At 43.0% G+C, this 16,029-nt stretch overlaps 1 protein-coding gene across 4 annotated transcripts in view; it reads left to right on the top strand.

Annotated features, from left to right (window-relative positions):
• The window catches only part of PTP4A3 (protein tyrosine phosphatase 4A3), a 124,595-nt gene extending 108,813 nt beyond the window's left edge, over positions 1–15,782 (top strand). For all 4 annotated transcript variants that reach the window (XM_070748367.1, XM_070748368.1, XM_070748371.1 and 1 more), the window contains 4 exons: positions 2,675–2,767; positions 5,355–5,485; positions 6,538–6,612; positions 8,105–15,782. In XM_070748367.1, the coding sequence (XP_070604468.1) occupies positions 2,675–2,767; positions 5,355–5,485; positions 6,538–6,612; positions 8,105–8,222 (417 nt within the window). In that variant the 3' untranslated portion in view covers positions 8,223–15,782. The remainder of the gene's footprint in view (positions 1–2,674; positions 2,768–5,354; positions 5,486–6,537; positions 6,613–8,104) is intronic.
• The last annotated feature ends 247 nt before the right edge of the window (positions 15,783–16,029 follow it).

Raw genomic sequence — 16,029 nt, 5'->3', positions numbered from 1 at the left:
TGAACAGCCATTGTGATTGATTTATCCAGTGCATTGATTCACTTAACCACCATGGAAAAAGAGGTCATAAAACGGATCGAGACTCACCGAGCATCTGTCTCACTTAATAAAGCGACTGACATTTGGGGGCAGGACTATCCACCCGTAGGGTCTAAATTATTTCCAAAATTGGCAGGGGGCTCACAAGAAAACCATTCTTGAGAGGCATTGGAACTGGCGTCCTAACTTGACCCGCCGTTAGAGATTCAAGGGGACTTGGACAATGACCCCGGGACCTTCAGGTCCTCAAGTCTTCTGACTTATGAACGCTAAGAATCTGACAACAGCAACTGCTTTGGGCCATCCGAAGGGGAGAGAAGTCCAAGGGAAGGATTGTGTAAGCTGTAAACTTAAGCATGAGATGTTCGAAAACAAAATTCTTCTCGGCCGAGAAACTTGAGAGCTGTTAAGGAGTATGCAGAGTGATCCATGAGTTATCAAGGATACACATACGCAAAGGAAACGTGGAATTCTAGCAGATAGCCAGTAGACATGAAATTATTATTATTATTATTTATTTATTATTATTATTTATTAGATTTGTATGCCGCCCCTCTCCAAAGACTCGGGCGGCATGGTTCAGTCATACAAATCAGGTACATTAAAGTGTATAAAATAGTATTTACTTTAGCAAATATCGTAGTCAAGTTGCAGTCCAGTCATGCAAAGTCAAATCAGTCAGTAACTCAATACATTAACTATACTACAAGCCTTAACAATAACAACAGAGTTGGAAGGGACCTTGGAGGTGTTCTAGTCCAACCCCCTGCTCAGGCAGGAAACCCTGCACTACTTCAGACAGATGGTTATCCAACATCTTAAAAACTTCCAGTGTTACTTGTATAACTTGCAAATACAGTGGTACCTCGTGATACAAACCCCTCGCCATACAAACAATTCGAGATACGAGCCCGGGGTTCAGAAATTTTTTGCTTCTTCTTCCGAACTTTTTCCATCTTACGAACCCGCCGCCTGAACGCCGAACCCGGAAGTTCGGCAAAAGTTCGGGCTTGGGTGGCCGCCGAGAAGCCCCGCCACCCGGCTGTCACCTTTTGAAACAGCCAGGGGGCTTCTCGGAATTCTCCCGAACCCAAATGCCTAACCCGAACTTTTGCCGAACTTCCGGGTTCGGCATTCGGGAGGCCGCCAAGAAGCCCCGCCACCCGGCTGTCGCCTTTTGAAACAGCCGGGGGGCTGTCAGGTGGTTGGGAGGCTAGAAAGGAGGTGGGGAATCCCAATAGGGAATTCCATGGGAGGAGCTTTGATGTCACAAAGACGTCCGGGCGGCGGGGCTTCTCGCGGCCACCCAAACCCGAACTTTTGCCGAACCTCCAGGTTCGGCATTGGGAGAACGCTGAGAAGCGCCCGGCTGTTTCAAAAGGTGACAGCCGGGCGGCGGCGGGTTTTTTTTTCCCTTGCACGCATTAATTCATTTTACATTGTTTCCTATGGGAAGCAATGTTTCGTCTTACGAACTTTTCGCCTTACGAACCACCTTCCGGCACCAATTAAGTTCGTAAGATGAGGTATTACTGATCATTGAACACACAGTTCTTAACTGCAATAGTCATAATAAATCAGCACAAAATGAGCAGAAAAACACAGAAGGAATCATGCTTCTAGCTCCCTCTTATGGCAATTCCCAATATTAACTAAAGCCATAGTGTTTCAATACATACATAAGCATTCATTGTTAGCTTGTTTTTACACTGCTCAAAAAAAATAAAGGAAACACTTAAACAACGCAATATAACTCCAAGTAAATCAAACTTCAGTGAAATCAAACTGTCCACTTGGGAAGCAACATTGATTGACAAACAATTTCACCTGCTGTTGTGCACATTCAACTTTGTACAGAACAAAGTATTCAATGAGAATATTTCATTAATTCAGATCTAGGATGGGTTCTTTGAGTGTTCCCTTTATTTTTTTGAGCAGTGTATATTGCCAAACGCAACTGTTATGTACATAGTACTAACAAGAGCATTGGACATGCTACTTCCCCAGTGGGTCAACCCCTCCATCCACATAGTTTGCTGGCCATGTTTTGGTCATTAAGAAGAATTAGCGTGGTCCTTAGGTACCAAAAATCTTACCTTGGGCAAAGGCCTGGCAGGCCTTTAATGTCAGGGTATCTATCAATAGATCCTGCATTTAGGTGTTTAACAGCAAGATTTATGCAGGTAGACATTTGATTCAGTAGCGGGTTTATACGGATATACGGATATGGTAGTGAAAGTTGAGCTGCACATGTAGCTTTGTGTGTCCAGCATGTTTCTATGATTTGTTTTCTTCTGCGCATGCGTGGTTGTGGCGACCAAAACTGAATGCAGGATTCCAAGTGTGGCCTCACCAAGGCCTTATAAAGTGGTATTAAGGTGAGGCCTAGAGGTAGTCTAGAACAGTGTTTCCCAACCTTGGCTACTTGAAGATATTTGGACTTCAACTCCCAGAATTCCCCAGCCACCGAATGCTGGCTGGGGAATTCTGGGAGTTGAAGTCCAAACATCTTCAAGTTGCCACTTTTGGGAGACACTGGTCTAGAAGCCTGAAGCCAAGAGAAATTGCTAGGGTGGCAGTCTCAAGCCAGTGAATAAGTGATCTCAAATATTTTCTCCCTTTTTGTTCCCGGCAGGACCTGAAGAAATACGGTGCAACCACAGTCGTGAGAGTGTGTGAAGTGACTTACGACAAGACGCCCCTGGAAAAGGATGGCATTAAAGTGATGGTGAGTCCCTTTGCTTTGAATTTTTAGATAGGTGGCTCCCATCAGGCCCCCAGTTTTGGCTCCAGTTGTTGTGATGTGGTTTGTGAGGCAAAGGAGGACTTGGACAGCTTCTCCGTGGTTGCTTCCAGCCCGCAGCCGAGCGCCAATTTGAGCTGCAGGTGCAGAATGGGATCAAAGAACACCACGGATGCAGGTGCTTTAATCTTACCTTCTGGGCTTTCCGTTTAAAACGGGCAGGGGAGGATTTGTAAACTGCCATTTCCCTGTTCTAAGGCCACCAGGGTTCAATGTAAGATCACAATAATGCCCCCACCTGAATCAAGATCAAGAGAAATGCTGCTGGGGGGGGGGGTTTCCCATAAGTCTCTTCCACCCTCCCTCCCCCATCTTTAATTTATTTATTTATTGGATTTGTATTTTTATTTATTTATTTTATTCATTCAATTTTTTTTTTCTGCCGCCCTTCTCCTTAGACTCAGGGCGGCTTACAACATATGTTGGCAATAGCACTTTTTAACAGAGCCAGCCTATTGCCCCCACAAACCGGGTCCTCATTTTACCACCTCGGAAGGATGGAAGGCTGAGTCAACCTTGAGTTGGTGATGAAATTTGAACCGCTGACCTGCAGATCTATCAATCAGCTTTAGTGGCCTGCAGTACTGCACTCTACCCACTGCGCCACCTCTCCGCGGCTCACAACATGTCAACAATAAAACAGTGTACAAAATACAATTGGATCCAATTAATATAAATAGTTAGTTTAAAACATTATAAAAGCTAAATATCAAAATTCATTCATTCAATAAAAACCAAGCATACTAGGCATTCAGTGGCCAGTGGCTGGGATCTAATGACCCCAAGCCTGGTGGCATAAATAGGTTTTCAAACTCTTACGAAAGGCAAAGATTTGGTCGTAAATACGAGTCAGTTTTCCAAGCGTCTGAATTTTGATTTTGTGACCACAGTGATTATCATTATTATTATTATTATTATTATTATTATTATTATTATTATTATTTAGATTATAATAATTAGATTTGGATGCCGCCCCTCTCCGCAATCTCGGGGCAGCTCACAGCAGTAACAACAACAGTATACAATGTGTTCTGCCGGGGTGTCCCAACCGCCCGTAATTACAGGGTAATTAGTCCAAAAAGACACACACCACACGATAGAAGGAAAACCAAAAGTCTTTATCAACAGAAAAGCAGAAAAAACTCCCTTTTTAAATGTCAAAGGGATTTTCTGGTACACACAAGGCACAGGTTAAATGCAATCCAATTTCTCACCCATTAACTTGGAAATTGAGTCCAAAGTCCAGAAAGTCCACACACAGTCTTGAACAGGGAAACAGCAAAACCACGATCTTGATGAACTATGAATCGGATAAACTTCCACAAGGTTAAACCAGCACGCTGCTCTTTTTATTTGTAGCACTAATTACAGCAGCCCCACCCAACCACAGGTGGCCTCACTTATCTCCTGTAATAATCCTTCAGTTGTTCTATGCATCACTCTATGCATGCGTGGGTCCGTCATAAGTTCTTGTATAGAATCCAGGGATGATAAGGATGATTTATCTCCTCCTGGGCTGTCTGCCAAACTCCCCTCTTCCCTGCAACTCACGCTTCCTTCGTCAGAGGAACCTTCGTCGGGAGATTCTATTGGGAGCAAAACAGACCTGTGGCATGAGGATGTTTCCGCCACATCCACATCCACATTTCTTAGGGCAGGAGCTGGGCCAGAGCCAACCACAACAACAATGTAACAAATCTAATATTAAAAAATTATCTAAAAACCCGTCATTTAAAAATCATACAACACAAGCACACCATACATAAACTATATAAGCCCGGAGGAGATGCTGCAACAGTTGAAGGTGTGAGAAATGGTTATAAGTCACTTTTTTCAGCACCATTGTAACTTCAAACAAGTCACTAAATGAGTGGTTGTACTGTAACTTGAGGACTACCTTGCACAGTGGTACCTCTGCTTACGAACTTAATTCGTTCCGTGACCAGGTTCTTAAGTGGAAAAGTTTGTAAGAAGAAGCAATTTTTCCCATAGGAATCAATGGAAAAGCAAATAATGCATGCGACTGGGGAAACCACAGGGAGGGTGTTTCCTCCCAGGAGATTCCTTGAGAGGCCCCATGGAGGCTTCTCCCCGCCTTTTCGGGCCCTGTTTCCTCCCAGGAGATTCCTAGAGAGGCCCCACGGAGGCTTCTCCCTGCCTTTTCCACCCTTTTTCCTCCCAGGAGATTCCTAGAGAGGCCCCACAGAGTTTTCTCCCTGCCTTTTCCGGCCCTGTTTTCTCCCAGGAGATTCCTAGAGAGGCCCCACGGAGGCTTCTCCCTGCCTTTTCCGGTTACAGTTTCGGAGGCTTCGGTTTGTAAGTGGAAAATGGTTCTTGAGAAGAGGCAAAAATATCTTGAACACCCGATTCTTATTTAGAAAAGTTCGTAAGTAGAGGTGCTCTTAGGTAGAGGAACCACTGTACTCCCCTTTTGACGGCTTATTTAACAAACACTAAGTCCTCTCCCTCTTAGTTGAAAATGTTCCCCTCAGTCTCTGGTCTTCTTCTCCAGGATTGGCCCTTTGATGATGGAGCTCCACCACCCAACAAAATTGTGGACGACTGGCTCAACCTACTGAAGACCAAATTCTGCGAAGACCCCGGGTGTTGTGTTGCTGTCCACTGCGTAGCTGGCCTAGGACGGTGAGTGCCATTCTGACAGGCACAGATAACAGTAAAAATAATTGTGTCTTTGTCATCAATGTTTCTCTTTGCACAAAACTACGCAATTATCCATGGCCAAAAGAATTACTACCTTCCCTGGTTTAAGATGTACATATAAAGTTGTTATTTGAATGGATGTGATTTATTTTTAATATAGTTAACGATTTTAGAATAGTTTATTTAATTTAATTTAATTTAACTTAAATTTGATTTAGCGTATTTTATTTTATTGTCCTTTTTTATATGTTTGTAAGCCGCCTTGAGTCCTTGGAGAGGGGCAGCATATAAAATAGATAGATAGATAGATAGATAGATAGATAGATAGATAGATAGATAGATAGATAGATAGATAGATAGATAGATAGATTTGTAAAGAAAAGGCAATACTAAAGAGGGAAAATAAATATACTAATACTATTACACACCTTACATATTTCTCTATACATACATACATCATACATGAAAAATATGTAAGATATGTAACATATTAGTATAAATAGTTAATATGATTTGCCATAACAGAACCCTAAGGGATATTTTGTATAAATGTTAGTGTGTTGTTTAATGTTTTTGTATTGATGTTTTCTATTCTTTGTGTGTGTATTTGTGTGTGTGTGTGTTGTATTTTTGTTTTGTTTTTAGTATACATAACTTAATTTTTTTTTAATTTAAGAAAAAGAAACATTTGATTGGCACTTGGTCTAGGTGCAACTTGTAACTTTAAGACAGAGAAGGGGGGGGGACTTCAACTCCCAGAATTCCCCAGCCTTGGCTGGGATAATTCTGGGAGTTGAAGTCCGTCCCCCGCAGTCTTAAAGTTGCCAGGTTTGAAAAACACAAGTCTATAGAGGGTCAGTTTTGTGCTCGACATGGTATTTCTCAACCAGGATTTTTTTTAAATCTTCCTTCAACCTTGGCATTTTGAATTATTGTTCTTCAGACATTTTGCTTTTTTTTTTTTCTTCAAGTTGGAATAGAGAAATGATACCACTTTGCGGGCCTGACCTCACTTCTGTCTTTTCCCTATCCAGGGCTCCAGTTCTGGTCGCGCTGGCCCTGATTGAGAGCGGGATGAAATATGAAGACGCCATCCAATTCATTAGACAGTAAGTGCTCCTCTAGAAACCACCCCGCCCAGCCAGTTTTCATGCCTAAGGCGGGACTAGAACTTATTCTCCTGGTGATTGGCTCAAAGTCACCAAGCTGATTTCCATGCCTAAGGCGGGACTAGAACTCACCGTCTCCTGGTGATTGGCCCAAATTCACCCAGCTGAATTCCATGCCTAAGGCGGGACTAGAACTCACCGTCTCCTGGTGATTGGCCCAAGGTCACCAGCTGATTTCCATGCCTAAGGCGGGACTAGAACTCCCTGTCTCCTGGTGATTGGCCCAAAGTGTTGGTTATGACATCGGACCAGATTACTTATGGAACTGCCTCCTGCCACATGAATCCCAGCGACCGGTCAGATGGCCACAGAGTCAGCCTTCTCCAGGTCCAGTCACCTAGACAATGTCGTTTGGCAGGGCTTAGGGGAAGAGCCTTCTCTTGGGGGAGGGGGGGGGCGGCCCTCTGGAATCAGCTCCCCCCAGAGATTCATACTGCCCCCACCCTCCTCGCCTTCCGTAAGAATCTAAAGACTTTTCCATGCCCCCAGGCTTGAGGCTATTAGATTCCAGCCCCCTGACTGATGAATGTCGTGTTTGCAGTCTGAGTGGAAATGCTTGATTTTGTAATAATTGGGGATTTTAGATTAATTGGATTTAAGACATTGTATTATATTGTTTTCTTTTATATGCTGTGAGCCGACCTGAGTCATAGGGAAAGTGGGGACATGATCAAAACAGTTAAATATGTTAAAGGGTTAAATAAGGTTCGGGAGGGAAGTGTTTTTAATAGGAAAGTGAACACAAGAACAAGGGGGCATAACCTGAGGTCAGTTGGGGAAAAGATGAGAAGCAATATATTATTTGACTGAAAGAGTAGTAGATGCTTGGAACAAACTTCCAGCAGACATGGTTGGTAAATCCACAGTCACTGAATGTAAACATGCCTGGGATAAACATAGATCCAACCTAAGATAAAATACAGGAAATAGTATAAGGGCAGACAGAATAGAATAGAATTCTTTATTGGCCAAGCGTGATTGGACACAAGGAATTTGTCTTTGGTGCATATGCTCTCAGTGTACGTAAAAGAAAATATACATTTGACAAGAATCATAAGGTACAACACCTAATGATTGTCATAGGGGTCAAATAAGCAATGAAGAAACAATATTAATAAAAATCTTAGGATACAAGCAACAAGTTACAGTCATACAGTCCTAAGTGGGAGGAAAAGGATGATAGGAATGGTGAGAAAAAACTAGTAGATGGACCATGAGGTCGTTTTCTGCGGTCAATCTTCTATGTTTCTATATAAACACAATCTATCAATAAACAAACAAAGTTACCCAACCAATTTCCATGTCTAAGGCAGGACTAGGTTTCTAGCCTTTAACCGCTAACCCAAACTCTCTCATCCGTACATGGGAAAGATGCGCTTCGCTTTTCAGACATTTCGAGGAGCACTCAACGCGCCTTTCTCCTCCCCTGCAGGAAACGCCGAGGCGCCATCAACAGCAAGCAGCTGACCTACCTGGAGAAATACCGGCCCAAGCAGCGCCTGCGTTTCAAGGATCCCCAGAACCACAAGAATAAATGCTGCATCATGTAACCCTCCATCGTGTCCCCTTGGCCAGAAACGCCACCCGAGGGGGAAGACCGAACCATGCCACACTCAAACACACACAGGGCTTGTTCTTCTGAAGTTTGGAGGGGACGTGTTAGTCACAACTTTTTCCTTTTCTGATTTTATTTTATTTTATTGTATTTTTGTTTTGAGTTGTTCCCAGGCATGGAGAACGCTCTCCTGCCCCCCCTCGTTTGGTTTCAAAAGGCTTGAAAATAACGGTGGTTTGCCTCCCCTCCCTCTACTCCTTCCTTTCCCAATTATTTTGTCTTTGTCAAAAGCTCTTTGTAACAACGTCAACTTTCAATGCAATAACTCTGGAGCCTCTTCTTTCTCCAGAGAAACTCGATCGGTGGATTAAGAGGAATTGGAGCTAGCTTAAAATAGAGGCCGTAGGATTGGCAGGCCATGTAGTTGAAGCCGGCTTATTTCTGGGCCGAGAGAGAAACCTAGATTACACGGTGGAGCTGAGTTAGTTGGGGTACAGGGATGTGTGTATGTTGAGCTGTGTTGTGCTTGCTTGTTTGGTGGGCTTCCATGTTTGAACAGGAGATGAAAGATGTCACGTCACCCGGTCTGTAGAGATGAATCCGCTGCTCCTGATGTGTCATTCACGTTTTATTATCTTTTCCAGCGGTATGCCATTTCTCTTTATGTCTTAACCAGTAGTAGGTTCCTACCGGTACCTCTAATTGCGTGCAGCTGTGGCGCACAAGTGCGTTTTCGAACACAATTTTGCTTCCGCACAAAAATCCTCTCTGAAACACACACAGACACCTCCATGCGAGAGCTACAGATCTGCGCGCAATTAGGCGTATCGGTAGGAACTCATTACTGGTCCTAATCCCAGTGGTCCTCAAACTTGTCAATGTTTAAGAATTGTGGACTTCAACTCCCAGGATGCTGGCTGAAGAATTATGGGAGTTGAAGTCCCGCAAGTCTTAAAAAGTGACCAAGTTTGAAGACCTTCTGTCCTAGTAGCCCATGAAGTGATAAAATCCCCCATCGATCGGATAAGTGTTGGATACTTTTGGATGTCTCAAAGGAAAAGAAGATGGTTGAGGTTAGAAGTTGGAGCCAGGGAAAGAATGCCTCTCTTGAAGAGACAAACGAAGGGTTTTAGGAAGGTGTGGGAAGGAGGTTTGGGAATGGGAGGTGGGGATTATTGATCGCATGGAGCGGCGTTTGATTTGGGTGGGGTTTCTCGGCATCATTGGCTGCAATAGGTTCAGACATTTTGAGGAGGAAGCTGAGAAAAGTCCCTTTTCTGAAGGGTTTGGGGGCTTTTGGGCCTTGTGGAAGTGTCTGGCTGAGAATAATTGTTCATAAACATTCGGTGTTGACTTTGTGGAATTCATGTTTTTAAACAAAGCCTTTTCCCACCCAGTGATTTTATGAACCTAAAGGAAGGGTGGGTGTACCATGGCCCTTTTTTGACTTGTGGACTTCAACTCCCAGGATTCCTGACCCAGGATCAAGAATTATGGGAGTTGAAGTCCAGCAAGTCATGGTTTCCCCCATCTCTGACCTAGAACAAGGGTCTAGGTCCTTCCCAACCTGCAGACTTCAATTCCCATGAATCCCTGAGCCAGCATGGCTAGCTCAGGAATTCTGGGAATTGTAGTCCACAGATGGTAAAGGGTCCATAATTGTCCACACTCAACCTAGAGGGAACTCTTTTGAGTTTTACAATTTTGTGCAATGCACTTTCGTACATACTTCCTCACCTGTCACTCCATGTGAGGAGACTTTGATGCCCTCGCAAATCACCAGGACTACCTCCATTTCAGTCCTGGTAACTCAGGAGACCGATTGCAGCCTCTCGCATGTATTCCTTTGATTTGGGCCTATTCTCTTACCACAATGAGCCAATTAAGATATATCCAACTGCCAGTTATTGTATTTTATCCATGGAAACACCGGTGCCTATGTAGATTTCACCAAAATGGCCCAAGACTTGCTTCTGTTAATCCAGAAAATCTCCTCTGAGTCAATCCAGCCTGTCAACTCCACTTGACCTCATAAAGGAGTTGAGACTTTTTAAATCTATCCTCCTGTTTATATATTTATAATATTTTTTTTTTAATCGTTGACTTTTTTTTTTAATGTGGGTAGAGAATCTTGAGGGGCGGAATTTGAAAGGCAACAAATGAAATGTAGAAGTGAAAAATAAGAAAGGTTTCTCTCTGAAATGAACCCCATCCAGGAAAAGTTTTAAGTGGACAAGGAGGTTAGTGGCCTTCTTCCCTTCCTGGACCAGCTGGGTTTTTGTCTGCATCCTTTGGGCACGTGGTTTAGAAGAATATTACCGGGAAAAACTTTCCTGCTGTTCTAAAGCAAAGGTCTTCAAACTTGGCAACTTTAAAACTTGAGGACTTCAACTCCCAGAATTCCTCCGTGCCTGTTAAAGAATTCTGGGAGTTGAAGTCCACAAGTCTTTTAAAGTTACACAAGTCTTTAAAGTTGGAGACCTCCATTCTAAAAGTCTTATCTTGGGTAACTAACCGCCCCTCTCTTCCATTTCACAGCCAAGAGCAGAGCCATTTTAAAGTTCCTTTTATAGCACAGTCTTCCTGTCCCAGAATTAAATCCAATTTTGTCAGCTGGTGTGATGTCCCTCCATAGTGATTTATGGGGTGTTCGGTGGAGAGAGAAAAAGAACCACGAGGTTGAAAATTGAGAGCTTTAAATTCAATCAAACAAGGTGTCATCCGTCAAGGCTTTGAGTCATTTAAGGATGATCCAGTTGTCCCGGAAAAAGAATTAGGGAGTTTAGATTTTGGAGGCTTATTTGGTTGGTGGTATTAAAAAGACAGATGAATAAGAGAAGTTTTGCCACTTGCCTTGATCCCTGTGATTTTTATTTTAAGACAAGGATTCAGCTCTTCGTAGATTGTGAGACATCCTAGAAGCCCCCCAAAACATTGTCAAGCAAAAATATCGGTGAAAATAGCCGAAATCTCGCTCTGACGCGCATCCTTGTGCAAGATTTGGCTTTCTGAGCATGCACAGAAGCAAAATCTTGCACCGCGCAAAGGATGAACGCCCGCACGCCCATAATGGCCCCCGAGGGAGCTCCATTAGGAGGTTAGAAGAGCGGCCCTTCACTGCTTTCAGCCCTATTCCTACTAAGGGTCTGTGTTCCGGCCGTTAGAAATTAATGAAGTGATGTGTCCGAAAGAACAGCGGTCGCCATCTTTTGCCACTCTGGCTGAGGAGGCAAGGGGGGAACTGGGCCACACGAGTGGCGGGCTAGAGTGCATGTGCGCAGAGCTCGATTCGTGGGAGCAGTGGGCCGTCGTCCACGCACAGCTCGGCTTCAAGTTGAGCTGTGCGCACGGGGGCCCACCGGCCCACCACTCGTGTTGCAAATAGGCCGCAGCCTAGGAGTTGGGTAGCCCTGTCCAAGAAAACTTTTCAAAATTGCTTTGCTTTGTCCCAGCACATATATTAAAGATGTCTTTCAGTTCCTACCAAGATATAAGTACTATAATCTCAACCTTCCTTCAAGATCATGAGATCTAGAAACTTTCCCCCTTTTTTAAAAATTTAAAAGACTGTCCTCGTGGCTTACGGTCTGTTGCTCATTCTAACTACAGAACTAAAGCTTGAGTAAGAGTGGCTCTTCCTGGGGTGTGTCTTTAAGTCTACTCCTGGTGCTGTTCCTGGCATGGGTGATCCAGTTGATTCTGACTTGATTCATTTGCTTGGAAAACTCTTTTTCCTGGGTGCTTCACAAAGAACAGCTTCGGTGTCTTTGTGGCAGTTGAAAAAGTTACACGGAATTGCAGAGTTGCAGGCTTATCACCTCAGAAACAATGCTGGATCACTCAAGTCACCTTTGAAAGTAGGAAACAGATTTTTAGATTTTTTTTTTTCGTTCCGAAATTGTCCTGTTTTGGACAAAATATTTTGCACACTCCCCTGTTCTTGGCTGCTTTGTGTATGGCGCATCGAACTAAATGGGAGGCAGGCAGACTGTGGCATCTCTCGAAGCCATGATCATGTAAGAAACAATTTTGTGCATAGCAGAAGGCCTTAAAATAATTGATAAATTCTCCCCCCCCCCCAAAAAAAAAGTTGCAATTTGGGGGATGATATTTGGCAGGCTGAAGCCAGCTAAATGTGAGCAATGCAAAAAACAAAAAAAAAGCAAAATTCTTATTTATTGCCATGAAATTGCAGAACAAGGTGCTTCCTCTTTTTAAAATAAAAACTTCCATTCTTTCTGTTACACCTGGAAACAGACCTTGACATATCTCGGCAACGGAGGCTTTAGGGATTTAGTGTTTCTGGTTCTTTTTGTTCTGTTTGGGAATCAAGTGTAAAATAGAGCAGTCGTCTGATTTTTATTTTTTTTTTTGATTTGAGGATCTGCGCTTCTAGGTGGAAAGTTTTACCATGGATGTGATGGATCCAGAAGAAGGCTTCTTGAGTTGGCTGGCCAAGATTTGGCAAACTTCTCCGGAATGTATTTTTAAAAATTAATGGGAAAGAAAATAACACCCCACGTTGAATAGTGTGGGTCTCAAATTGCAGTCCAGTGTGGTCATCTTTTTGCTTCCGAATCAGAACTGATGCTGAATTTGAGTAGGAACGGAGCAGAATCCGACACGAAAGGGTTTGAATCACGTCAGGATATCTCCTGCAGGTTTGCACCCCAGGTGATAACCACTTTGTGGAGACAACCAGCATGTTGGAAAGAAGAGAGGAACCTTTTCCAATCACTGCTTCCTCTCCCCCCCCCCCCCCCAATTCTGTAGCTTGGGATTGTCCAAGACTTGGCAACTTCGAAGTCTTAACTCCCAGAATTCCCCAGACAGCTGGGAGTTGAAGTCCACAAGTCTCAAGAGTAGCCAAGGTTGAAGATGATAGGAATGTTGAAACCTGGTTCCTTCCATTCCCCAAAACCAAGCGAAACACTCTAGAAGAGCCTCAACTGGCCTTAGGAGCAGGTGGAGACTCCAGAACAATCAATTCAGAAGATTGTGGTCCACCAGAATTCAATCTTGATCACAGCTTTACTTCCAGAGAGATGGAGAGAGAAAGTTTGGCTGGTGGAGGAGATAATATCAGGGCAAGTCCATTCCTACGTGTGCCTCCTTCCACCGAGCCCATTACCTCATGGCATAGGAGCAACTTATGCCTGAACAGGCACATGGGCCATCCATGTACACACACACATTGAATGAAAGATAGATAGAATTCTTTATTGGCCAAGTGTGATTGGACACACAAGGAATTTGTCTTTGGTGCAATATTCCTTGTGTGTCCAATCACACTTGGCCAGTAAATAATTCTATCTATCTCAAGAGTGTGTCTTATCTTATATCTTATCTCTTAACTTGATCTTCTCTGTTGGGTGTTGAAGAGAGAAAGGAGGTAGAAGAGGGCAGACTTCATTTCAAAGATTGAGAATGTCTTTTCAAAGCCACAACTCCAAAGTTTTATAAAATAGATAATAGGTGTTCTGTTTTTTGTTTGTTTGTTTTTTAATGGCAATAGGTCGTCTTCCTCTTTCATCCTGTAAAAACAGTCTTTTTGGGGTGGGGGGTGGAATGAAAGCAAACGTCCAGAGCACGTAGAAGGTTTTTCCCGAGATTATTTCAGAATTAGTCATTTACAAACATACCAGCAATTTTTTAATAGCCTTATAGTGTGAAAAACTTTTGAATATAAAAAAATAAAAGCTTGTGTGTAATCTTAGCTGGAAGATGTATGTATAGAAATGAACAAAAAAAAATACTGCAATGCCTCTGTGTTTTAGGGTTGGGGGGTGGGATGGGGTATCTTCTCAACAGTTGTAAAGGAAGACACGTTATATTCCTACGCAGTTGTCAAACCTTTGTACCTGGTTATTGAAACCAAACCCTGGGAAATACCCATCCCAAATCTATTCTTGATCTTGTTTCGGTGCAGCTTCTAATAGGTCCAGAATGTGAAATTTGCACGTAGCAAAAGACAAAAGTGAGAATTAATGGGTCTGTGTTGGCCATCCCCGCTATTTGGGATGCCAGAAATGTAGTAAAAATCTGTACAGAAATTAGATGTTTTCCTTTCCGTTCTCCGCTCGCGCACAAACGTACCTGGGGTTTATAAGCGTGGATTTTTGGGGAGTCCCAGAATTTTTTTGCAAATGGGTTTTTATTTCCGGCTGAGAAATTGAAGTCCATCCATTCTGGGTTGAGAAGGTTGACTTGTTAGGAGGATGAAGGTCAAAAGGCACCGGCATCCCAAGGAGAACATCTACAGGTGGCTTTATTTTCTAGGGCACGTACCCAAAGTCAGTTGGCCATCTGCTTTAAAGATGAGAGCCAATTAAAGTGACACCTGAACTGGGTTTTAGGAGGAACGGGGAGGAAGATTGAAAATGTCCATCTCTTCTCAACACCATTTGTGTCCTGTCCTTTTACACCCAATTCTCACTCGGCCATCAATAGAGACTGCTTTTTTTTCCCCCTGTTGGTTTCTCTACCTCTTGATTGAAAATTAGGAATACTGAAGGTGTGTGTGTTTATTCTGTGACTTGTTCCTTTTTCTGGAAAAGATGAGAGAGAAATACCAAGGCAGGAAGGCGCGGGGTAGTTGGTGCCAATTTGTTTTTTGAAAATGAGGCCTTTATGTGGTTGGCTTTATGTGGTCACCTAAAGAATTACGACTCAATGAATTTTAATGCTTCGTGTCCATAAGTCATCCAGCAACCAGAACCTGGCAGTAAATCAAAGGAGGAATTAGTAGCTAAATAAATGTGCAGAAGAATCATGATGGTTATTTTTACTGTTCTTAATTAGGAATATGATCACATTGCAATGGCCGTTATTTATTTCCGGGACTGCCCTGTTAATTGACTTCATCAGCCACACATTCTTAACACAATGGCACAACTCCTCGGCAGTTCACAAAAAGAAGAATTGATGCTGAGACTTTAAAGCAGTTTAAGGCACGTGGACTTCAACTCCCAGAATTCCCTCAGTCAGCAGGAATCCTGGGAGTTGGAAATCCACGAGGTCCTAAAGGTGCCAAAGTCTTTGGTAGTTCACAAAATGAGGAATTGATGCTAAAGCAGGTGTGTCCAATCTTGGCAACTTTTAAGACCTGAGGATTTCAACTCCCACAATTCCCCAGCCAGCGGGGATTCTGGGAATTGAAGTCCACAGGTTTTTACATCGCCAAGGTTTTAAACCTCGTTTCCCTCTATTCTGAGCCCTGCAGAATTATGACGGGGATGACTTCTATGGTGCTTTTTTTTAAAAAATCAGGTTTTAATCAGGCCATTGAGGTCTGCCAATGAGATCTAGAACCTTGACACTTTATAATCATGACAAACAACTTCCTCTCCCCCCCCCACCCCATAAATAAAATAAAATGTACCTGTTTTTTGCTCAAGTCCTGTGAAAAAGTCCTGTCTTTTTTAATAAATCCTTTTGTTTCTGAGTGGTGAGAGAATTCTTGAAAAAAAAAACATCCTAAGGTGATTTTTTTTTTGGCCTCCGACCACAACAAAATAAAATAATAAAATAAAAGGCTTCACTGTTTTATATGAGACTCTTGTGTGTCAGTGAGTTTTTTTCATTGATGTTGTGGTTGTCGAATGGGAGGCACAATAATTGTGTAATACGTTTAGCAAATGTTTGCCCGCTTAACAAGTAAGTCTTGGGATATTCGGGTGTCTTCCCATGTAAGTTTCAGAGATTCCTGGCGACGTTTCAACAAGGTCTCACTCATCATCTTCAGGCTGGTGCTTTTGGCTTTGTGCTAGGGCGAGCAAAAAAAAAGATGGAAATATATATAT

This window comes from Erythrolamprus reginae, chromosome 3 (assembly GCF_031021105.1).
Source record: "Erythrolamprus reginae isolate rEryReg1 chromosome 3, rEryReg1.hap1, whole genome shotgun sequence".
Classification (NCBI taxonomy): Eukaryota; Metazoa; Chordata; class Lepidosauria; order Squamata; family Dipsadidae; genus Erythrolamprus; species Erythrolamprus reginae.
The sequence above is the reverse complement of the archived record's forward strand: the minus strand, read 5'-3'. Positions and strand labels throughout refer to the sequence as shown.